Source organism: Rhinatrema bivittatum, chromosome 8, assembly GCF_901001135.1.
Source record: "Rhinatrema bivittatum chromosome 8, aRhiBiv1.1, whole genome shotgun sequence".
In the NCBI taxonomy this organism is placed as follows: domain Eukaryota; kingdom Metazoa; phylum Chordata; class Amphibia; order Gymnophiona; family Rhinatrematidae; genus Rhinatrema; species Rhinatrema bivittatum.
Window position 1 is genome coordinate 73909292 of NC_042622.1, and position 25812 is coordinate 73935103.

General features: G+C 45.0%; 1 protein-coding gene across 1 annotated transcript in view; it reads left to right on the forward strand.

The window, feature by feature from the left end:
* Nucleotides 1-25812, forward strand: part of LOC115096919 (rho GTPase-activating protein 39-like) — a 156078-nt gene that overhangs the window by 63839 nt on the left and 66427 nt on the right. The window contains exon 2 of the mRNA XM_029612210.1: nt 19539-19937. Coding sequence (XP_029468070.1) covers nt 19539-19937 — 399 coding nt within the window. The remainder of the gene's footprint in view (nt 1-19538; nt 19938-25812) is intronic.

The window sequence follows — 25812 nt, forward strand, 5'->3', positions numbered from 1 at the left end:
AACTGCTGCTGTTCTGGGTTGTAACTGCCATTCCATGCAGGTTACCCCTTTGCAGGTGTACAACTGCTGCTGTTCTGGGTAGTAACTGCCATTCCATGCAGGTTACCCCTTTGCAGGTGTACAACTGCTGCTGTTCTGGGTAGTAACTGCCATTCCATGCAGGTTACCCCTTTGCAGGTATACCACTGCTGCTGTTCTGGGTTGTAACTGCCATTCCATGCAGGTTACCCCTTTGCAGGTGTACCACTGCTGCTGTTTTGGTTAGTAACTGCTGCTCCTTGAACATTGCCCCATACCTTTTTGGAGCCCCAATGCAATTGTTTGCTGCTCTGTGCAGGTTGTCCAAATGCACTTTATTTTCAGCGTTTTGCCATTCTGGATCCTCTGTGCTTATCTTGTGCATTTTTGCATTCTGCTACCGTTTTTATCTCCTCAATGCATCCACCACTCTTTCTGTGAGAAAAATATTTTCTAACTTTGTTCCCAAGTTTTCTGCTTTGAAGCTTCACATTATGACCCCTACTTCAACAACTTGCCTTCTGTTGAAAAAAAAATAAAATTTAATTTATTGAAATGTATGTATCACATCCCCCCTCCCCCATCTCTTCTCTCCCCTAGAGTTTACATATCTAGGTCCTTTAGTCTCATATGGTTTTTGGTGCAGTCTCCACACCATCTTGGTTGCCTCCTTCTGTCCTTGCATTGAGCCAGAACTAGAAAACCTGCCCTCGATGAATCGGAACTAGAAAAGGTGTTACATGAGGTAGGTGTGATCTAAGAAAGCTCAAGGAGTGGCTGAGTGCTTGGCAGTAAAGATTTAGTGCATAATCGTGGATCTGGCTTGCAGGAATCCATGGGAACAGCACATGAATGGGGTAAGAAACTGATGTGCACCAACAAACAGAGAGATCTTAGCGTGATTGTGTTTGATGATCTCAAGATATGTTACTGGGGGAATTCTGTGCTACTGTGGTGTGGAGAATTTGTGGAGAATTTGCGCAGAATTCGCCTCCTGAACAGGATTTGGAGCAGGCCCCGGCGTGCCATGTGCGGACCCCATCCCACTCGCTGTGAAGATGGTGCAGGCCTTAGTGGCCGTGAGCAGAGCCCATCTCACTCACGACAAAGAGAGTGCAGGTCTTGGTGGCTGCAAGCGGAGCCCATCCTACTCGCATCGAAGATGGTGCAGGTCGTGAGTGGAGCCCATCCTGCTTGCGACGAAGATGTAGCAGGCCCTGATGGCTGCGAGCAGAGCGGATCCCACTTGCGGCGAAAATGGTGAAGGTCGTGAGTTGGGCCCATCTCACTTGTAGCAAAGATGGTGCAGGCCCCAGCGGCCGTGAGTGGAGTCCATCCCGTTCGTGGTGAAGATGGTAAAGACCCCAGCGATCGCGAGAAGAGCCCATCCTGCTTTCGGCAAAGATGATGCAGGCCCTGGCGGCCATGAGTGGAGCCCATCCTGTTTGCAGTGAAGATAGAGCAGGCCCAGCAGCCGTGAATGGAGCCCATCCTGCTGGCAGCGAAGATGGTGCAGGCCTCGATGGCTGCGAGCAAAGTCCATCCTTCTTGTGAAGATGGAACAGGCGCCAGTGAGAGGTGTGTATGTGTGTGAGGGAGCCTGGATGCAATTGTGTGTGTATGTCAGAGAGAGCCTGGGTGCAAGAGTGTGTGTGTATGTGTGAGAGAGAGCATATGTGAGGGTGCGTGGATGTGTGTGTGTGGCAGAGAGCAGGAGCCTATGTGAGGAGATTGTGAGGGAATGTGTGAGAGATTGGAGCTGGTGTGTATATGAAAAAGGGATTGTATGTATGTGAGGGAGTGAGGGTGCCTGTTTGACTGTGAGAGAGGGAGCCTGTGTAAAGTGTGTGTGTGTGTGTGTGTGTATGTGTGTGTGTGAAAGAGAGCCTATGTGAGTGTGTGCAAGAGAAATAGGAAACCTGTGTAAGGAAGTGTATATGTAAGAGAGAGGGAAGGAGCCTGTAGAAGGGTGTGTGTGAGAGAGAGGGAACTTTTATGAGGGGATATGTATGTGCACAAGAGAGAAGGAGCCTGTATGTATATGGCCACCAAATCTTGGTGGTTATATTTGCTCCTGCTTTGAAGCAGGAGCAAGTATATCTGTGGAAAGTATGTGTGGGCTATCAAAATTAAAGCCCCATATGTATTCTCCGTTTCTGTGCTGGCCATGCCTTTTCCCTGCCTCTTTTTGCTAGAAGGTAAAAAGTACCCATGCTGTAATCAAGAGGGATAGGTAATTTCCAGCAGGGGGTTTCACATGCGTAAACAGCTATTTGCCTATGAAAAAACCTTTGACTATTGCCCTTCGTAGAGGAGAGAGAGAGAGTTATGCTGGAGCCATTTAGATACCACATAGGTATAAATCAGACCTAAGAAGCAGATGTTTTTCCCTTTGAAAATCCTGCTGCAGGCAGAAAAGACCGATTGGGATTTCAGAATTAAATCCGTGTGTGAACTTAAGGGAACACGTCCCAACCCTGCCCCCGGTGCTACCCTTTTACCCGCAGAGGGTAGTGGAGGTAATTTTCAAAGGGGCTTTTACTGCTGGTAAGTACCTGTCAGTGTCTGCAGCATCCCTGGTACTTTTTCTTGTCATACGCTAGAGGTTTAATACGTGGATCCATGGATTAAAACTCTGAAAGTGTACACCCTGGAAGAGAAGAAGTGCAGGGGAGCTATGATAGACCTTCAGATACCTAAAAGGTTTGAATAATGCATGAACTTTGAGTCTTTTCCGCTGGACAGAAAACAATAGAACTAGGGGGTCACTAAATGAAACTCCAGGGGGGATGACTCAGAACGAACATCAGGAAATATTTCTTCACAGAGAAGGGTGGTGGATGCTTGGAATGCCCTTCCGGAGGAGGTGGTGAAGACGAAAACAATCATAAAATTTAAAGGGGCATGGGATAAACACTGTGGATCTCTAAAGACTTGGAGGACAGGAAATGAAGAAAGTGTGCGTGGGTGTAATTTGCTGGTGCGGCGGTTACTACCCTTAGCAGAAGGCATGGAGATGACTATCCTTAACCAATAAGCCTTGATGCTTTTAATGCAACTGCCATTGCTCCCTGCTTTGATGGCAAAGGGGGAGAGGGAATTGGATTCAGAAAACAACCGAGGCCCCGACTTCTACGGTCTGGGTTACTGATACTCGGGCATAAGGGGAAAAGCATAGGGCCACCTCCTCTGGAAGGCTGTTCCATGCATCCATCACCCTTTCTCCATTTCACTACCAGAGTACTCCTGGCTCTACCGTGACCCCTCACGCCGGAGGCTCCTTACCACTGAGAGGCCGCCTGCTGTGCATCGATATCTGGGAGGTATTTAAACGTGTCTCTCGTATCGTCCTGTCTCTCCTTCCCTCTAGGGTAGACATGTTTAGATCTTTAACTCTGTCCCCATATGCTTTATGATGAACTCCAAAAATAGGAAAAACCCACAAAACACAGAGAACTGCCTTCTCCCTCTCCCGTCCCCAAAAATAGAGCAGAAATCCTGCAAGGGATTTGTTGTGTGGAATTACGGTGCTGATTGCATGCACACTGCAGGGTGGGTCGTGCCTGCCAGTCCTGTTCTCACGTGTGCCAGGAAGTGTGCTCTGCCTTCTGTTTCATCGGTGCCACAGTAGCTGGCCATGGGCTCAGTGTGCCTTGCACTGTGTGTGTGTGTTTACCCCTTTGTGCACTATTCTCCCCCTCCCTGTCTATTGCCGCTCTGTTCTCATTGCATTTCTCGTTTTCTTTTCCTCGATCGTTCTGCCAGGAAAACAGGCCAAATGCTGCCGTGCCCTTCGGTGGTTGCAAAAGTACGCAAACATCTACCCAAACCACGTCTAGCGCTACTGCCCTTTGACTGAGCGCTGGGGTCCCGGAAAGAGCATTTACACGCACGGACCATCTCAGCAGTGGAAAAACTTTTATATAACTTAGGATCTGACCAAAAATCTTAGGCACTGAAGAGGTGGGCAGAATCGTTATTGCATTTAAAAAAAAAAACAACAAAAAAAACAAAACTCCAGACCCCCAAATTTTCCTCTCTGCCCCAGCAGCTGTTGCTCTTTCGGGCCCCTACCTCCAGCTTCCTGCCCAGGGCCGGCTGTGGCTCTTCCCCCTCCCTGGCCCTGACTCCATTGTCTGAATAGGTGCAAGCCTGGGTTTTTCCGACTCTCTTGCCTCTGAGTCTTAGGAGAGCTGCGCGTTGGCGCTGTCTTCTGCTCTTTTCCATTGCAGCTGTCTTCTTTTCTGACATCTTCACTGCAGCTGTCTCTTAGCAATCAGTTTTCCAGATCAGGCCCACAGAGTAATTATGGATAATTTCTCCTTTGTAATTACTCTGTGCTGTCCCACACACCCAGAAGCCGAGCACTAGAGGACTTCCCAGTACTGGGCAGGTCCCTGAGCTATCAGGCGGGAGAACAGGGGCTGGAAATTCTTTCTGTATTTACACAATCCAGAGGAACTGTGTGAAGGCAGGAAAGGAGAGAGGCAGGAGATGCTATTTTTAGTATCAGAGGCTACTGGGAAGGTCTATTAGCAAACAAGTTGGTTTCAACTTTTGCCATTTGTAACAGGAATAAAATATTAAAGGAAGCTGCAAACCCATTATAGTTTTTCAAAGTAGTATGAAATTACACAGCACTGTACATCAGCACTCACAGTAGGAACAATGTACATTTACATGAAACCCTGGGGATCACAGCACTGTACATCAGCACTTAGAAATGGGTTAGTGATCACACAGCATGAAGCCCTGGGAATACACAGCACTGTACATCAGCATTTATAGAGGGGTTAGTGATCACACAGCGTGAAGCCTTGGGAATACACAGCACTGTACATCAGCATTTATAGAGGGGTTAGTGATCACACAGCATGAAGCCCTGGGAATACACAGCACTGTACATCAGCATTTATAGAGGGGTTAGTGATCACACAGCGTGAAGCCTTGGGAATACACAGCACTGTACATTAGCACTTACAGAGGGGTTAGTGATCACACAGCATGAAGCCTTGGGAATACACAGCACTGTACATCAGCACTTAGAAATGGGTTAGTGATCACACAGCGTGAAGCCTTGGGAATACACAGCACTGTACATTAGCACTTACAGAGGGGTTAGTGATCACACAGCATGAAGCCCTGGGAATACACAGCACTCTACATCAGCATTTATAGAGGGGTTAGTGATCACACAGCATGAAGCCCTGGGAATACACAGCACTATACATCAGCATTTATAGAGGGGTTAGTGATCACACAGCGTGAAGCCTTGGGAATACACAGCACTGTACATCAGCACTTACAGAGAGGTTAGTGATCCCACAGTGTGAAGTCTTGGGAATACACAGCACTGTACATTAGCACTAACAGCTTGAAGCCTTGGGAATACACAGCACTGTACATCAGCACTTACAGAGGGGTTAGTGATCACACAGCGTGAAGCCCTGGGAATTCACAGCACTGTACATCAGCACTTACAGAGGGGTTAGTGATCACGTAGCATGAAGCCCTGGGAATACACAGCACTGTACACCAGCACTTACAGAGAGGTTAGTGATCTCACAGCATGAAGCCCTGGGAATATACAGCACTGTACATTAGCACTTACAGAGAGGTTAGTGATCACACAGCGTGAAGCCTTGGGAATACACAGCACTGTACATTAGCACTAACAGCATGAAGCCCTGGGAATTCACAGCACTGTACAGAGGGATTAGTGATCACACGGCGTGAAGCCTTGGGAATACACAGCACTGTACATCAGCACTTACAGAGGGATTAGTGATCACACGGCATGAAGCCCTGGGAATTCACAGCACTGTACATCAGCACTTACAGAGGGATTAGTGATCACACGGCATGAAGCCCTGGGAATTCACAGCACTGTACATCAGCACTTAGAGAAGGGGTGGTGATCACATAGCATGAAACCCTGAAAATGTGCAGTACTACAAGAAAGTGAAAAATACAAATCCTGGTGCATATTACTACAATCCAATAATATGATAGGTAGTATTCAGTAAGGAAGACATTCCAGTGATTGACCTCATAGGAGTTTGGAGAATTTAAAAGATTAGGTAACATGACATAGGTTGCTGCTTAAATGCTGCAGAACCCACTGATAATTTTCTGGCACTCACTGCTCAGAGCCAGCCACTTGCAGTAAAGCAGCTTTATTTCAGACATCAGTGTTCACTTCATACTTGTAACTTTCCTTTTTTTTCCCTGAGCTACCAGGATTTCTAGCCCAGTTTCCTAGGACCATATAGCACCTACTTCCCAACTGTACCTTTTTGCAGATTCAAAAAATCCCTAATTGCAGGCTGTGGGCACCTGGGTCTGGCTGAGCCAATTTTTCCTGGCTCTGTTCCCCCCCCCCCCCCTCTCTCTCTCTCGCTCTCTCTCAAGACCGGGGATCCCAAACTATGACCCAATGGCCGGATGCGGCCCTTAGATGAATTTTATCTGGTCCCTGGCAGCAGCAGCAGCAGAAGGAGCTTGATATGGTAATGAGTGGCAGCAGCGGGGGCACATTCTGCCAGTACCACCAGCTCAGAGACTTGAAGTTGGAAGTGCAAATAGCAGCACATCTGAGTGGTGTGGTATGTATGGGGCATGTTGGTGCAAGGCCACCACTAACTGGATGCACTATGCATTGCAGGTACTAGTGCTGCTAGTGCAGGGGGAGCCACTTGGGCCAAAGACAGAGAGAGAGGCTGCAGCACAACCCTAAGTAGTTTTTGGCTGCGGTGGAAGGCAACGCAGGCCATGTAGTATGGCACGTGTGGTACCAAGCTGAGATTTCTGTGGGGCTGCCAGGGAAAGCCAGGTAAGGATGGCGACACATGGAGCTGCCAGCCATGCCATGTCTCTGCAGCTGTGAGGAAGAGGACAGGGACATGGAAATCCTCATTGTTATAATAATAAATAGTAAATGGAATAATGCCCTGTATTTTCCTGGGGCGTAGGTACTGGGATCACAGCCCTCATCCTGAGGAGTCTTAGAAGTGTAAACTCCACTGGCTGCTTCTTGTGCTAGGAGTGGCAAGGAGACATCATGAATATGTCCCCAGGAGGGCTGTGGAATTCCAGCGCATCTCCTTCTCGTATGACTTCCAGTACCCATTTGTCCGGAGTGATCTCGACCCACCATTGGTAAAAGAGAGGCAGATGACCCCCTATCTCCTCGTCCCGAAGGTGGGTTGGTAAAATTCATTGCGGGGTTCGGGATATGCCTGAACGTGAACCTGCCCCTCTCTTGGGCTGCTGGGTACGAAAGGACTGAGTCCTTCCAAGGGATTGAGACTTCTAAAATGTCGAATTTCTGTAGGGGCGAAAATGCTGGGAACCCCTGGAACAACCCCTCATAGGCAAGGGGCGCTGTAACTGCTTCCTCTTATCTTCCGGTAACTGGGGACCTGGAGATTCACCCCAGTTTTTCCAATTTGCTCCCGAATAGGAGTGATCCTTTAAAGGGCATCTTTGTAAGATTCGCTTTGGAGGTTGCGTCAGCTGATCAATTCTGCAGCCATAGCTATCGTCTGGCCGCCACCACCGAGGCCACTCCTCTGGCCAAAGTACGGACTAAATCAGAGCCTGCGTCTGCTAAAAAGGTGACAGCGGGTTCCATAACTGCTCTGGAATTCACCCCAAATCATCCACCTCCTGAGAGAGAAGTAGACACGAACGAGCCACCAGAGTGCAACAAGAAACAATCTGTGAGGTCATTGCTACTGCATCAAAGGCTTGTTTAAGGATAGACTAGGTCTGTCTATCATGCACATCTTTTAAGGCCGCTCCTCTCTCTACTGGGATAGTTGTTTGCTTAGAGATGGCACAAACCAGTGCATCGATTTTAGGGAAATGTAAACTTTCTCTTACCGCTGGGTCCAGAGGGTATAGAGCTTCCAATGCCCAGCCCACTTTAGAACTTGCTTCTCTGGCATCCCATTCCAGATCAGTCAACTCCTGGATGGCATCCATCACTGGAAAGTAGCAAGAGGCTTTCCGCAGGGAAATCAGAATGGGACTCTTCTTTGGTTCCATCATAGAATCCGCCCCAGGAACTCCCAGCATCTTCAGGGTCTGGGAAACCAGGGTCGCCAATTTGTCTCTATGAAAGAGCCGCAACATGGTCCGATACGGTTCCAACCTGGGGGGACTTCCCCATCTTCCAAGGAATCTGGGTCCTCCTCTTCATGTGTACCATCTGGGTCCCTACCAGGGATACCCTTGGTAAGGTGAGGTATGCCTTGGGGTCTGCCGGTAGGAATGGGAGAGGGAGGGGTCACCGGCTTAGGTTCCGTCCAGACAGGGGCAAGTGAGGCAGTAGAATGCACCTGTACGAAGGCTTGTAGCCCCTAGAAAAACTCCACCCAAGAAAAGGCAGCCAGGTCTATGCCTAGTCCAGGAGGCACTGGGGTGGGTCCAACTGAATTTCCCTCTCCCACGGATGACCCAGTCAAGGGTGATACTGTAATCAATGTTGATATTACATTGCTGATTTATTACCCATATATTTACAACATTTAGTAAACTAAGTTTTGCTTTAGCAGATTGTGTGTAGAGTGTTCTATGACATAATATAAAATATACTTCCACACGACCACCGCATCACGGGAAAAATAGTGGAAACAATTCTTAAGATCAAAATCACAGAGCATATAGAAAGACATGGTTTAATGGAACACAGTCAGCATTGATTTACCCAAGGCAAGTCTTGCCTCACAAATCTGCATCATTTTTTTTTGAAGGGGTTAATAAACGTGGATAAAGATGAACCAGTAGATGTAGTGTATTTCGATTTTCAGAAGGCATTTGACAAAGTCTCTCAAGAGAAGCTTCTAAGAAAACTAAAATGTCATGGGATAGGAGGCGGTGTCCTTTCGTGGATTACAAAGTGGTTAAAAGACAGGAAACAGAGTAGGATGAAATGGTCAATTTTCTCAGTGGAAAAGGGTAAACAGTGGAGTGCTTCAGGGATCTGAACTTGGACTGGTGCTTTTCAATATATTTATAAATGATCTGGAAAGGAATATGACAAGAAAGATAATCAAATTTGCAGATGATACAAAATTATTCAGAATAGTTAAATCACAAGTGGATTGTGATAAATTGCAGGAGGACTTGTGAGACTGGAAGATTGGGCATCCAAATGGCAGATGAAATGTAATGTGGACAAGTGCAAGGTGTTGCATATAGGGAAAAATAATCCATGCTGTAGTTACACGATGTTAGGTTCCATATTAGGAGCTAGCACCCAGAAAGAAGATCTAGGTGTCATAGTGGATAATACATTGAAATCGTCGGCAACAGTCAAAAAAGCAAACAATGTTAGGAATTATTAGAAAGGGAATGGTGAATAAAATAGAAAATGTCATAATGCCTCTGTATCGCTCCATGGTGAGACCGCACCTTGAGTAACTGTGTACAATTCTGGTCGCTGCATCCCAAAAAAAAAAGTAATAACTAACACACAACCTGCTGTAACTATGTTTACCTAATTGTTTCACCTAATATAATCACTGTAGACACCCTGATGTAACTTTGTTTACCTAATATGATTACTGTAAACCATTCTGATGGCGAAACCGAATGACAGTTTACAAAACATGCTAAATAAATAAATAAATACATAAAGATATAGTTGCAATGGAGAAGGCACATAGAAGGGCGACCAAAATGATAAAGGGAATATCTTTTTTGGCTATTTATTTCTTCTTTAAATGCTATTTAGAAAAGCTCAATCTAAAACATTAAGATTTAGACATATAAGACTTTGTTGTGCCATGTATATTTTGCTCTTATGTTCATGTTTTAGCCATGTATATTTTGCTCTTATGTTTAAATGTTATTCAAAAAAAGTTATACAATATGTTACTCAAAAAAGTTCTTTGTTATATGTAATTGCCCACAAGCAAGCTTATTCAACTGTTCTCTGTAAACCGATTTGATTTACATATAATGTAAGAAGATCGGTATATAAAAACCATAAATAAATAAATAAATAAATAAATAATAAACAGCTCCCCTATGAGGAAAGGCTAAAGAGATTAGGGCTGTTCAGCTTGGAGAAGAGATGGCTGAGGGGGGATATGATACAGGTCTTTAAAATCATGAGAGGTCTAGAACAGGTAAATGTGAATTGGTTATTTACTCTTTTGGATAATAGAAGGACTAGGGGACACTCTATGAAGTTAGCAAGTGGCACATTTAAAACTAATCGGAGAAAATTCTTTTTCATTCAAGTACAATTTAGCTCTGGAATTTGTTGCCAGAGGATGTGGTTAATGCAGTTAGTGTAGCTGGGTTTAAAAAACGGTTGACTTAGAGAATAGCCACTGCTATTACTGGCATCAGTAGCATGTGTTCTACCTAGTGTTTGGGTACTTGCCAGGTACTTGTAGCTTGGATTGGCCACTGTTGGAAACAGGATGCTGGGCTTGATGGACCGTTACTCTGACCCAGTATGGCAATTTCTTATATTCTTATGTTCTCTACAAATTTTTCCACAGACTCTTGTCTTGATTAAACTATAAGCTTCATGGAGTAGGGACTGTTTCTTATGTGTATCTGTACAATGCTGTGTATGTCTAGTAGCATTTTAGAAATAAGTAATAGTAGGGAGGAAATGACATCAGCTTGGTGGTCAGGAGCTTGAAATTGAGCTCCTCCATCAAGCGGGCTAATCTAGATGATATCTTAGGCATCTTTCTGCAATAATACGCTATACTTAACAGAATTGAACCCCGCTGTTTGAAAATGGTGGAAAGAAGAAGACCGTTGACTTTAGCAAATGTTCTTATGCGAAACTAGATGAGAGCTGTGAGGCTGACCCTGAGAACATGGTGGCTGGTGATGGAATTGTGTATCCTATTACAGGGACTGATCTACCAACTTGTGAGGAGTTTAGAGGCTGGTTTTGAGACCTTCGGCAAGATAATCAAATCATGTAAGCAGGAAATACTGGCGTTGATGTCCGAGATGAAAGAAGACATTTCGGACCTAGGATGAAGGATCAATGAAGCTGATCCATGAGTCGGCTCACAGGCAGAGGATTGGAAGTGATTACAAAAAGAGTTAGCTGCCATACAAGCAGAATGTGTGCTCCTGACTGAATAATTGGAAGACCTTGAAAATTGGTTTGCCGGAGCAATCTGCATTTTCGTGGCGTGCCTGAGTCTTCACATTACTCAGACTGTTATCGCTGTGGTTATTAAGATCTGCCAGAGTCTGCTTTCCTCTGGAGATGGCTCAAATACTGACCAAGTGGATACTGTCAAGTTGGAGAGAGCGCACCATTCATTAGGTCCCAAAACGGCTAATAATCCCAGGGACATAATAGCATGTTTTCATTCCTATGCTATTAAAGAGCAAATTTACATCGCACGGAAGCAAATCTCTTGGTAGTGGGAGGGGCAAGAGATTGCCATTTTTGCCAATATTTCTCCCATTACATTGTGAAATCGCCAAGCGCTATATGAGATCACGAGCTTGCTGCACAAAGAAAACGTGCAATATCGATGGCTTCACCCTTTTGGTTTCTGGTTCGCTCTCCATGGCATTTCACATTGGATGAAGAAGCCAGAGGAAGCCTCAGTGATTCTACGGGACGCGGGCTTCTCTGTTACCACCATCCAGCCTAAGTCGAAAATGCCACTGCAGACCCGAGAGGACTTCTCCCACTGGCAGCGTGTCGAGAGAGGCTGCTGAGGCACAACTTAGAAGGATTGACCTCATTTAAAGATGTAACTTGAATAGCGGAGGGACCTATTATTGCTATATCTATTATAGATATCCTTTTAGATCGTGGCGCAGCCTCGTATGACTTTGATTGAGAGGCTGATGCTGTTAATTTTTGTTTTGTTTTTTCTGGTAATGTTCTCTGTTATGGGTATTAGGCTTCCTTTTTGTTTTCAAAGTAAATCTCTTCCTAAATATGTAATGCATTGCATCATAGCATGATTTGATGTACATACGAAGCTTGTTTGACGGGGAAGTTGTCAGCATTTTGTGACAACTCCTCCTATGGTTACTTTGGATTTGCGGCTATGCGTCTGCAAATCTTGTGTGGGGGGGAGGGAGGGGGTTATGTTTTTTTTCCTTTTTTCTAATATGGATTTATTGGTGCACTTTTTCTATGGGCCTTGTCATCACACAGATTCCTAGTTGGGTTGGTGTGAGAAAGGGGAAAGTTCTCGCTGTGGGTATTATGTCTTTTTCTGAGGAAGGGGAAGAAGAGGTTATCTCTGTGGATGTAGGGCAGTGGGGGTCATTGATCTGCTGTTGTAGTTTTCTTATGGGTTTTTTTTTTCTCTGTTTCTTATGGCTTCATTTAAGGTTGTATCATTGAATGTATGAGGTCTAAATTCTTTCAGAAAGCGACACCTCCTTTATAAAGAACTGGACAGTCTCCAAGCTGCAATAGCTTTTTTGCAAGAGGCGCATTTAAATTTCTTTGATGCGCTCTGATAAATTTCCATCCAGATATTGGGCAGCCAGCTCTCACTTAGCAAAGTATGCTGGGGTAGGTATTTTGATCAGTAAGGACGTCATCTTCAAATGTAAATACTGTTATTCTGAATCTGGAGGGAGATTATATTGTTCTTGTTCTTATAGGTGGGGAAACTTATACACTAGTTAGTGTATATGCTCCTAACTCTCAACTGGGGATTTATTTTTATCCCCTTGGGGTTCTTTTATGGGAAAAGGCTGAAGAGTTTCTACTTATACCCTGAACCCTGTCTTAGATAACTCTTTGAGCTGCAACCATGAGCCCAAATACTCTAGAGATACTATGTCCAGGGGAATGTGGTAGATGTATGGAGATTCCTAATCCTACTTCTAGGAATTTCACTTTTTTCTCATCTCCACCTCAATCTTACTCACGCTTAGACTTTTTATTGGTTGATAAGGGGGTTATTAATAGGGTTCTGGAGACTGATATAGAGTCTGTGACGTGGTCCGACCATGCTCCTGTGTGGCTCACAATTTCTTTCAAGTGCTATGACAAGGGTCACATGTTTTGGCGGTTAAATTAATCTCTTTTAGAGGATGAAGCTTTCTCTGAACAACTTAGTGTTGATATTCAAGATTATTTGGCCCTTGATAATAGTGAGGTGTCCCCAGTGATGGTCTGGGAACGCTTAAAAGCTTTCATGCGGGGAAAACTTATATCAAGAGCTTCTTATATAAAGAAATGAAAAGAAGGTGAACGGTGGGTATTATTGGCCCAGATTATGCATTTAGAGTCTTCACATAAACGAACGTTATACTCCTCAGAATACCAGCATTTGGTAAAGTGCTGGACTCGTTTAGCCAGTTTAGACTCTGCATTAATTTTGCATTCTTTGGAATTGGTGTGCCAAACATTTTTTAAGGATGGCAACAAGGCGGGGCCAATACATTGAAAAAGCGTTTGGTGCAAAACAATATGGTCAAACTTAAGGATGTTTCGGGCAAAATCCTGACTGAGAATAAGGATATTTGAAGGTGTTTTTTTACAATTTTTCTCGGAATTGTATAGCCCGAATGCTGCAATTTTTTCTGAGTAGATAATTTCCTGGAGAGTGTTTCCCTTCCCATTTTATCTGCATCGCAGAAGGATACTCTTGATAAGGAGATATCTGAGTTGGAGGTGTCTATAGCTATAAAATCCTTAAAACCAGGAAAGTCACAAGGGCTTCATGGTTACCCATCATAATTCTATCAGAAATTTGCTAAATATTTAATACCACCCTTGACTAGGATGTTCAATTCATTGCTGTGTTGCCTATCTTTAATTTAGTAGATATTACGATCTTGGCTAAACCATGTCGTGATCCCTCGGTAGGCGGATCTTATCATCCCATATCTTTGATTAATTTAGATCTGAAGATTTTAGCGAAGATTTTAGCTACTCAGTTGAATGGTTTTATTGCTCATATTATTCATCTGGACCAAACTGGTTTTATTCCGGGTTTTATGGCTGCAGATAACGTCCATAAAATCATGGACATAATGTGGTGAGTGAAAAAACAGAATTGCCCTTTGTCCGTCCCCCCCCCCCCTCCTATTCACAATCTTTTTGGAGCCGTTGGCTACCAGGATCCATGCTAATCCTAATATCACTGGTATAGCAATTGAGGATTTTTCTTCTAAGTTATCCTTATTTGCTGATGATGTCCTTTTTACCTTGACAAATCCTCTAGAGTCACTCCTGGCTACGGTGTGAGAAATGGAATATTTTAGCTCTGTTTCTGGGTTTAAGATTAACTGGGACAAGAGTGAAATATTAAATATCACTGTTTCTAGTTTGTGGGAGGGGTTGCTTAGGGGGAAATTTCCATTGAAATGGGCTAGTCACCAGATTAATTATCTTGGGTCGCAGACCTTAGAGAATCCAGTGGTAATGGGGGGCAGGCCTGCGATTGCTTGCAGCGATCGCATCTCCGCGGTGCGATCGCTGCCGGCAAAACTGGCGGCGATAAGGAATCTTACCTTTCTCTGCCAGTGATGTGTCTGCAGTGTCGGCCCTGGTGCCGCCCCGACTCCTCCTCTTCCGGGCAGACTCTGCCCTGAGCTAGCTATCCTTCGCATGCGAAATGTCTTCAAGGAGTGGACAGTGGAGTGCCTCAGGGATCTGTATTGGGACCCTTACTTTTCAATATATTTATAAATGATCTGGAAAGAAATACGACGAGTGAGATAATCAAATTTGCAGATGACACAAAATTGTTCAGAGTAGTTAAATCACAAGCAGATTGTGATAAATTGCAGGAAGACCTTGTGAGACTGGAAAATTGGGCATCCAAATGGCCGATGAAATTTAATGTGGATAAGTGCAAGGTGATGCATATAGGGAAAAATAACCCATGCTATAATTACACAATGTTGGGTTCCATATTAGGTGCTACAACCCAAGAAAGAGATCTAGGTGTCATAGTGGATAACACATTGAAATCGTCGGTACAGTGTGCTGCGGCAGTCAAAAAAAGCAAACAGAATGTTGGGAATTATTAGAAAGGGAATGGTGAATAAAACGGAAAATGTCATAATGCCTCTATATCGCTCCATGGTGAGACCGCACCTTGAATACTGTGTACAATTCTGGTCGCCGCATCTCAAAAAAGATATAATTGCGATGGAGAAGGTACAGAGAAGGGCTACCAAAATGATAAGGGGAATGGAACACTCCCCTATGAGGAAAGACTAAAGAGGTTAGGACTTTTCAGCTTGGAGAAGAGACGACTGAGGGGGGATATGATAGAGGTGTTTAAAATCATGAGAGGTCTAGAACGGGTAGATGTGAATCTGTTATTTACTCTTTCGGATAGTAGAAAGACTAGGGGGCACTCCATGAAGTTAGCATGGGGCACATTTAAAACTAATCGGAGAAAGTTCTTTTTTACTCAACGCACAATTAAACTCTGGAATTTGTTGCCAGAGGATGTGGTTAGTGAAGTTAGTATAGCTGTGTTTAAAAAAGGATTGGATAAGTTCTTGGAGGAGAAGTCCATTACCTGCTATTAAGTTCACTTAGAGAATAGCCACTGCCATTAGCAATGGTTACATGGAATAGACTTAGTTTTTGGGTACTTGCCAGGTTCTTATGGCCTGGATTGGCCACTGTTGGAAACAGGATGCTGGGCTTGATGGACCCTTGGTCTGACCCAGTATGGCATTTTCTTATGTTCTTATGTCCCTTTTCGCGTGTGATAGCGTTAGAGAATGACCCCATTGGTGTTTTTATAGGCACAGGGAGGATCTATTTCAATTAAATTATCTCCTTTAGTGGCTCATATATATAAAGATTTAGAGGAATGGGATCGCTACCATATCTCATAGTTGGGTAGAATAGCAACGGTTAAGATGAATGTTCTGCCACAAATTAGTTATTTTTTTCCCAGACAGTTCCCATGGGCATACCGGCTGCTACACTGAAAGCCTGGCAGTGTAGGTTGATGAGATTTATTTAACAGGGAAAACCTCCAAGGGTGGCTAGGTTTCTATTTCTATCCAAACTGAGGGGAAGTTTGGGAGTCCCTAATCTGGCCTGGTGTTACACAGCTTCTCACCTTTGGGCCATAGTTGACTGGCACTGATTATATAATCACAAACCTTTGGTGGTCTTAGAACAGGCAATTTTGGGTAAACGTCCACTGTCACCGTTGATCTGGCAACCCAAAAATACCTGGCAAATTCCTCCAACAGTACCCCAACCCTGTCTCTCTCTTTACATTCTGGGGCCAATTGTGACCTTTTTTAGTTGGATCAAGGGATTTCCATTATAGTACTTCCCTATTTCATAATTATCATATTTTACCTGGATTAACAAACCCAGCTTTTCAAGTGTGGCGTCTCATGGGATTTTACGGTGAGAGCACATTGGGGTTTAGCCTGTCTTTTTAGTTGTCCAGTATTACAATCTAAATATGAACTTCCCGATAATGCTATTTTTTCCCTATTTGCAACTTCGACATTTTGTGTTGCAATCTAAGTTGGGATGAGACGATATGTAAAAATGCGGATAGAATTAAAGATGCCCCCTATAAACTTTATTTGATTTTAAACTGTGACTTACCAGCTAAACCCAACTATATCAGACTGATTTAGGAATTTCCAAAACTGAGATCATATTCCTAAATAGAAAATCGACCTAATCGCTCTTGCCACCACTAAAAACAGAACACCTTAAATCCGAAATTTATCCCGTGCCTTACGCATGGGACCATGGGAATAATGATAGATAGCGAACTGAATTTTAAGACACACATCACGACAAAAGTCAGAGAGGGATACTGCAAACTATTAACTTTAAGGAGACTAAAGCCCTTTCTTAACCCCTCCGATTTTAGAACTGTATTGCAGCTTTTCATTTTTGCCAATATTGACTACTGTAATTTTCTCTTACTTGGATTACCTTTATCTACAATTCATCCACTACAAATATTGCAGAACTCAGCAGCAAGAATCTTAACTGATACTAAGAAGCAAGAGCATATCACACCGGTTCTGATATTCCTGCACTGGCTCCCCATAAAATTCAGGATAGAATATAAAATCCTAACAATTATTCATAAAATCATTTACAGAGAACAGACAGACTGGCTCAACACGGCAATTAAAATTCATGTACCTCAAAGGAATCTACGCTCTGCTAATAAAGGCTTATTATCTATTCCGTCAGTACGCTTGGCACAGCTCTCGCAAGTAAGGGAACGCACAATATCTCTTGGAAGCCGCAAAATTTGGAACTCACTACCCACTGAAACATGCCTACAGCCAAATTTACAAATATTCAAAAAAGAGGTCAAACCTGGCTTTTATGAAGGCATTTATAATTCCCATTGAGACATTCATATGCCTCAGCCTGTTACTTTTATGTTTTTAATATTTTAAGATCCATTTCTTACTAACTACTACTCTTCTTTGCTTTAAGCTCTCAAGTATAATCTTAATGTATTTTTATACTTATTGTACTGATATTAGTTATGTTATTTATTGTAAATTTTACTTTAATATTTGATTTTATTTTGAGTTATTTTATTGTAATTTTATTGCTGTATAAACTGTTGTGATGGCTACACCAAATGACGGTATATAAAACCAGTAAAATAAATAAATAAAAATAAATTGAACTATCCTCAGAAGCATGGCTAGTGATCTTTCAAGCCATGAAAAAGGGTCTTATCTCAGCTAATATCATTAAAAATGGGTATAAGGTTCAGTACCGCAGGTATATGACCCCTGTTCTACTCCACAAGATGGTGCCATTTATTTCTAATATCTGCTGGAAGGGATGCCTTGAGTTGGGTTCCTCTTTTTCATTTATGGTAGGATTGTAAGTTTATCAAATGGATGTAGGTTATTATTAAATCCCATATAATTGTACTTCCTCAACATGCCTTGCTTAATGTTCCCATCTCTCAAGGGGGATAACTATGTGAGATTGTTGGTTCGTCACATTTGAATGGCTTCTCGATGTGAAATAGCTAGGCTATGGCGTGATATTAGGGTTCCAACGGTTTAATGCCACAAAAAATAGACTTGAGGCAAGGTATATTGTCTAAGTAGGATAACGGGCGTTAAAAATAAATGTCCTGCATAAATTTGAGGCAGATATGGTCTTCTTATGTTCTATGGGCGGCAGTCTACATCTGTTACCCAGTGAACACTTCTTTTCTTCCTTTAAATGTCTGAAGGGCCTTTTACAATACTATTTTGATATTCTCTCTTCATTAGTGGTGACTGTTGATCCATATTGGATGGGTGGTAGTTATAGTTGGTTTAGGATACACTATGGGGTAGATTTTCTAAATCTACACGTACTTTTGTTCGCGCACCAGGCGCGAACAAAAGTACGCCGGATTTTATAAGATACGCGCGTAGCCTATAAAATCGGGGGTCGGCGCGCGCAAGTTCCGAAATCAGAGCGGCCTCGGAGGGAACTTTCCTTCTACCCCCCCGCACCTTCCCCTCCCTTCCCCTACCTAACCCCCCCCCCCCCGGCCTATCTAACCCTTCCCCCTACCTTTGTTGGCAAAGTTACGGCGGCCGAGGCTGGCGCGCTATCACCCGACCCGGGGGCTAGTCTGGAGGCCTCGACCACGCCCGGGGCCGTGCCACGCCCCGACACGCCCCCTGGAACGCCCAAAAATCGCGCCGCCCACCCGGCACGTCCCCGACAGCGCCCCCCTTGTGAAGTCCCGAGACTTACGCGCGCCGCCGAGCCTATGCAAAATAGGCTCGGCACGCGCAGGGGGGGTTTTAAAAAGGGTTACGCGCATAACTTATGCGCGTACCCTTTTAAAATCCGGCCGTATGTATATTAAATCCTTTAGGTTCAGTTTGTGCTTACTAGGATGTGCATTCGTCCAGGACGAATTAGACAATTTCAACAAAATTGTCTAATTCATCCTGGTTCGGCCACCCCGAGAAACGAAGTGGATTGTCCAGAAATTTCGGGAAAATCGGGGTGGCTGAAAAAAATCAGCCTAAATCGCGAGAAAACGAAATTTCCCGCAGCGGGCTGGGCCCTACAGAGTAATTTTATTTTGACATTTTTTCTACATAACTGATGCATTTGTGATGATGGTATGTAGTAGTATATTTCTTTTCATTTTCTTTGTTTGATATTCTCTTCTGGTTATTTTGCATGTCCTCATTGTCCTGTTCTGTGGCATTACTGTACCATTGCGGATGGTTTGTAATGTTAATGATTGGCATTTATTGTACTCTGATATTTGAGGTTTTTTTCATGAGTGAACTACAATAAAACTTTAAATGCAAAAAAAAAAAAAAGAAATAAGTAGTAGTAGTTGTAACATGCTGTGAGATCTATTGATTGGAAAGGTGTGAAATAAGTAAATGATGATGAATGGAATAGTGCAGTCCATAGCAGTTTAGTTTCAGTATAGCAATGCCTTTAAAAGGGGTGTAAGTGTAAACCAAAACAAAAAAAAAAAAAAATAGGATGAAAAAGATTAATGTTGAGAAACTGGACCCTCATGCTTTTTAATCTCTCTCTCCCTTTCCAGGTCAGATTGGGTGGAGATCATCGAGCCCCGTTGGCGGGAGCGTATGTATGTTAACCTTCTGACAGGGGAGTGTGGCTGGGAGCCTCCGCCCAACCTCGGGGTGCGCAAGGCAGACGAGAAGCAGTGGTGGGAGCTCTTCGACCAGCAGAGCAGTCGCTTCTACTACTACAATGCCATCAGCCAACAAACGGTGTGGCACCGGCCTCAGAACTGCGACATCGTGCCCCTGGCACAGCTTCAGGCCATGAAGCGCAGCTCGCAGCTGGAGCTGCGGGGACGCGTGCACAGGGGGAGCACAAGCAGCGACGGCAGGAGCACCCCGGCGCATGCCATGGAGAAGGACAAGGAGGCCGCCAGCGCCAGAGCAGACAGCCTGGAGAGCCGGAGGGACTCTGGAAGGTAGGAACCAAACCTCTGCCGTTGCGGTACAAGGGAGCAATACTGTAGCCAGGGGAGCAGCGCAGGGATGTAGTGTTAGCAGCACAGGGGTACTGTGCCAGCGTAACAGCCGAACAGAGCCAACAGTACACGGGAAGAGTACCAGCAGCACAGGGATCAGCCGCACTGGGATGCAATGCCACTGGCAAAGGGGCTTCTGAGAATGATGATACATTTGGAGTGCAGGGGTCACGAGGCTCTTTAAATAATCCAACGAAAATCCTTTGAAACGAAGCGTGGAACCAGCGGGGGTGTCAGGCTGATACTGCAATACAGGGAGAGCACAGGCAGGAGCAGTACAAGCTACACATACTCCTCGAGGGGATGCCAAACGTATGAATTCACTGCGAGTCCCTTTGGACTAGGAGAAAGAAGTAGCAATGGAGAAAAGACTAATTAAAATCCTCTTGCAAAAATACCAGATTTTTGTCATTGATAAATACTTTGAATAAAAAAGATCAGCATGGACAATTTAAAATCAAGTCGATTTTGTATGTAATCATTAATAACAGATTTAGAAATGGTTAAGGAAGTGAAAAATAGATCAGGATCGGATGCCGGCTCTCTCTGTACATAAGAACATAAGAAATTGCCATGCGGGTCAGACCAAGGGTCCATCAAGCCCAGCATCCTGCTTCCAACAGAGGCCAAAACCAGGCCACAGGAACCTGGCAATTAGCCAAACACTAAGAAGAACCCATGCCACTGATGCAATTAATAGCAGTGGCTATTCCCTAAGTAAACTTGATTAATAGCAGTTAATGGACTTCTCCTCCAAGAAAAAATAAATCTTTCTCACCCAACATTGGGTTAGAACCCATGAGCCAGAGATTAAAGGTCACACACTTTACCATTTGAGCTACTCAGGCTGGCCAGTTGTGGAGCACTGGAATACAGAAATCCAGGGTTTGATTCCCGACTCAAGTCTTCCATTCAGCAGGTTGACGAGGACTGGGGATGATGCTGAAGCAGCCCTTGTGGGTAGGGAGTCTCAGTCATTGTGCAACACAGACACTTAGGGGCGGATTTTCAGAGCCCTGCTCGCGTAAATCCGCCCAAAACCGGGCGGATTTACGCGAGCAGGGCCCTGCGCGCCGGGAAAGCCTATTTACATAGGCCTACCGGCGCATGCAGAGCCCCGGGACTCGCGTAAGTCCCGGGGTTTTCGGAGGGGGCGTGTCGGGGGGCGGGCCCGAACCGCGCGGTGTTTTCGGGGCGTGTCGGGGCGGGCCCGGGGGCGTGGCTGCGGCCCGGGGGCGTGGCCGCGCCCTCCGGACCCGCCCCCAGGTCGCGTCCCGGCGCGCAGGAGGCCCGCTGACGCGCGGGGATTTACGCCTCCCTCTGGGAGGCGTAAATCCCCCGACAAAGGTAAGGGGAGGGTTTAGACAGGGCCGGGCGGGTGGGTTAGGTAGGGGAAGGGAGGGGAAGGTGAGGGGAGGGCAAAGGAAAGTTCCCTCCGAGGCCCGCTCCGATTTCGGAGCGGCCTTGGAGGGAACGGGGGTAGGCTGCGCGGCTCGGCGCGCACACGGCTATACGAAATCGATAGCCTTGCGCGCGCCGATCCAGGATTTTAAGCGGATACGCGCGGCTCCGCGCGTATCTACTAAAATCCAGCGTACTTTTGTTTGCGCCTGGAGCGCAAACAAAAGTAGGCTATTCGCGCTCGTTTTAAAATCCGCCCCTTAGTGGATGGGAATTGTCACTGCAGTGACTGAGCTAAGTGAGTTGGGAAGCGGAAAACAAATAGAGAGAGAAAATCTCCATTTAGTTGCATTTGTTTACTTCTGTTACATAAATTGATGCATGGTGTTTTCCCTTTGAAAATCGGTTTGCAAACCCCATGAGTTAACTGAAAATTACCGCGAAGTTGGAATTATTCTTCCCTATGTACATCACTTTGCTCTTACCCATATTAAAGTTCACCTGCCGTTTAGATACTCAGTTTCCCAGTCTGATTCGTGACAGTCTGTGCATTTTTCCTTTGAAAATGGTACACTCTGACCCACAGACTGTGCACCTAGCCAGGCTGTTTGAAAAGTATTTAATCATTCTCTTGCATTTAAAGTTTGTTACATAGTTTTAAATAAAAATCTTCTTGTGTACCATAAATTATTCCTTGGCCCCAACTACATTTTTTTCTGGTCATATTGGGGTAGATATTCAAAAGCCATTTAGAAGGATAACTCATAAGTTATCTGTTAACTAGCTTATATGGGTATATCTGGCTAGCAGGATCATAAGAACATAAGAATTGCCATGCTGGGTCAGACCAAAGGTCCATCAAGCCCAGCATCCTGCTTCCAACAAAGGCCAAACCAGGCCATAAGAACCTGGCAAGTACTCAAATATTAAATCTCAAGCTACTATTGCTTATTAATTAATAGCACTTTATACATTTTTCCACTAGGAACTTATCCAAACCTTTTTTAAATCCAGTTACACCAACTGCTGTAACTGGGTTTAAAAACACATAGCAACTTGGGAAATAACTGTCGCTTGGGCAGGGGGAGAGAGAGAGAGAGAGAGACAGACTATGTAGAGAGTAATATGTTACTTTACTATTTATACCACTGTAAAAGGGGGCACTTTTAACTCGGGTGGGGTAGGTTGGGGGGGGGGGGGGCAGTTTTACATACACAGTCAGAGGTACGAACAGCAAAGTTGAAATTACTGAAGATTTTCTGTCATTTGGAGAGATGAAAGGTAAAAGAGGAGTTGATTTGCACAATGTGCTCTCTACCTAGCTTGAAGCACTCTGTGTAGTGTAGGAGTACTGTAGAGTAGTGTTTGGGTAATTGCCAGGTTCTTGTGGCCTGGTTTTGGCCTCTGTTGGAAACAGGATGCTGGGCTTGATGGACCCTTGGTCTGACCCAGCATGGCAATTTCTTATGTTCTTATGTTCTTATGTTTCATTTGGAGCTTAACTTTAGGATCCTATAAAGTGGATGGCTACGGAGGCAGTTAGGAGCCGACCACTGATTTTCAGAACTAGGAACCTAATTTAGGAGTCTAAATCTAGGCAAATGATAGCAGCCCAGGGCGGGTTTTAGGAAAATATCAGCATGGGGGAATTTTTTCAAAACCAGCCCATGAGGTATGGTCTGAATTGGTTGTGCACTTTCTGTGCAGTACCTGCTTCAACAGCTTCCAAAAACATGCCAAGAAGAGCCTTGAGAGCCTGGCTGAATTCAGCCAAAATGTCTCCAACATAGATTTCCCATTTTTTCCTAAACAACTAAGTAGAACACACCCTAGAACATGGGTGAGCAAACTGAGCTGCAGTCATTCAGTTGGTTGGCCCACTCCCAACCAACTCCCCCCATATATACATGGGGGGAGTGGGCCAATCGTTCATATATATCCTAGATTCCTGGCTTGGTGTTAGTCTTTTGCCAACCAATCAGCTTTTGAATCAGTTGCCAATCAGTGAAACAACCACACTGCCATCCAGTGACTCAGACACACTCACACTTTCTTCTGATGCTCATGTGCTCAGATCAGTGAGGGCTCCCCATCCCATCACCATTGCATCATTACGTAAAGTTGTTGTTGGCTGCCAGCCCTTCCCCAACCTGCAGCAGTCCCCTCCCTTTCCCATTCCCACTCTTCAGGAGTCTCACTGGTTTCACAGCCAGTTGTCCCTGTCATAGCCCAGTCTCGCCACCTCAGACAGAAGTCTTACTAAGAGGCCGATTGTAAAAACCTATGTGTTAATACTATGCAGTGAAATTCAGTGCACAGTTTAACGCATGCTCAAAAAAAATTTAACTCCTGATACAGAAAGAAAATGGTATACTAATGCAGGGGTCCCCAACCACCGGTCCGCGGACCAGGACCAGGCCGTTGGGGCTTTTTGCCGGTCCGCGGCGCCGCCAAGCAACGGCAAGTGTGTCGTGTACTCCTGGCCTCTCCCACTGCTCTTCCTTCCCTGCTGCCGTTGCCGCTGGGCTATCAGCACGTTCAAGCCCAATGGGAACGGTAGCGGAGGTAGAAGAAGCTGTGGCACCTGCGGCTGGCCTTTTCTTCTTCCCACGCCTGCCCCCCCCCCCCGTGACCCGGAACAGGAAGTGATACACAGAGTGGTGCGTGGGAAGGAGAAAGGCCGTGCCGCGTGGAAAAGTAGCAGCGGCGGCAACAGCATCGGCCCCCGAGCAATCAAAGCAGACGGTAATCGGGAAAGGAGACAGCAGCATGAGCCTCCTGTGGCCGATGGGATTCTACTTTCTTGACCTGCGGGGGCTGGAGGAGGAGGCTGCTGCAGCTACCATTTGTGCTGGGGGGGGGGGGGGAAGGGGGGAAAGGAAGTGAGTGAGAGCAAGAGAGAGAAGCAGCCAGCCAGCCAGCCTGTGTGTGATTGAGAGCATGTGTGTGATTGAGAGAAACTGGTCAGAGAGCTGATGTGTGTGTGTATATGTGAGAGACAATGAAAGTGATTGCTCAGGGAGATGACTGATGTGTATGTGAGAGTGTGAGGCATTAGGGAGGTGACTGATGTGTGTGTGTGTGTGTGTGTGTGTGTGTGAGAGCGAGAAAAAGCATGGAAGTGAGAATTCTGGGTATGTGAGAAAGCATGGGCGTAAGAAGCCTGGTGTTGGTGTGTGTGTGTGTGTGTGTATGTGTGTGTTTGTGTGTGTGTGTGTGTGTGAAAGAAAGCATGGGAGTGAGAAGTCTGTATGTGTGTGCATGCATGAGACTGGTTGGTAAGGTGACGGTGTGTGTGAGAGAAAGAGACTGGTGTGTGTGTGAATGTGAGAGAAAGAATGTGATTCAGGGAATGAGAAGCCTGTGCACGTGGAGAGTGAGCATGGAAATGAGAGAGAGAGACTGGTGTGGGTGTAACAGAGAGAAAGTGATTATGGAAATGAGAAGCCTGTGCATGTGAAGGGAGTGAGAAACCTGGGTGTATGTGAGACTCAGCATGGGAGTGAGAAGCCTGTATATCTGAAAGAGAACATGGAAGTGGGAAGCCTGTGTGTGTATGCATGAGAGAGATCAGGTGACTGGTATGGTTTGTGTGTATATGTGTACATGTGTGTGTGTGAGAGAGAGAAAGTGATTATGGGAATGAGAAGCCTGTGCATGTGAAGAGAGTGAGCATGGGAGTGAGAAACCTGGGTGTGTGTGAGGCACAGCATGGAAGTGAGAAGCCTGTATATCTGAAAGAGAACATGGGAGTGGGAAGCCTGTGTGTGTGTGTGTGTGTGTGTGTGTGTGTGAGAGAAAGAAAGTGATTATGGGAATGAGAAGCCTGTGCATGTGGAGAGAACAAGCATGGGAGTGAGAGACTGGTGAGTGTGTGTGTGTGAGACAGAGAAAGTGATTATGAGAATGAGAAGCCCATATATGTAAGTAGAACACGGGAGTGGGAAGCCTGTGTGTGTGTATGGCATGAGAGAAACTGTTCAGGAAGGTGACTGGTGTGTGTGTCAAAGACTGTTTGGTAGATGATTGGTGTGTGAGAGACAGAAACTGGTCATGGGGGCATGACTGGTATGGTGTGTGTGTGAGAGACATGGGCACTAAGGAAGAGGACCATGAGTATAGAGCTTAGCTTCTACTGCTGCTTCTGGTGTGTGCCATGGCTTGCATGGAAGGGGAGTAGGAGAGCTGCTGGAGGGGTTAAGTAAAGGTGGCTTTTTAAGTTTATTTTTCTTGATTGACTGCCATTTTAATTATGTGATGTCTGCTTTTCTTAAATATTTTATTGGTGTTTGGAGCATGTTTAATAGTTTTTATGAGTTTTTAATTGTTGGATGTTATTCTGTTCATAGCTGTTTTGAAACATTTATTCTGCTTATTAGTATAGTTTTACAATTATTTCTGTGTGGGGATCTAT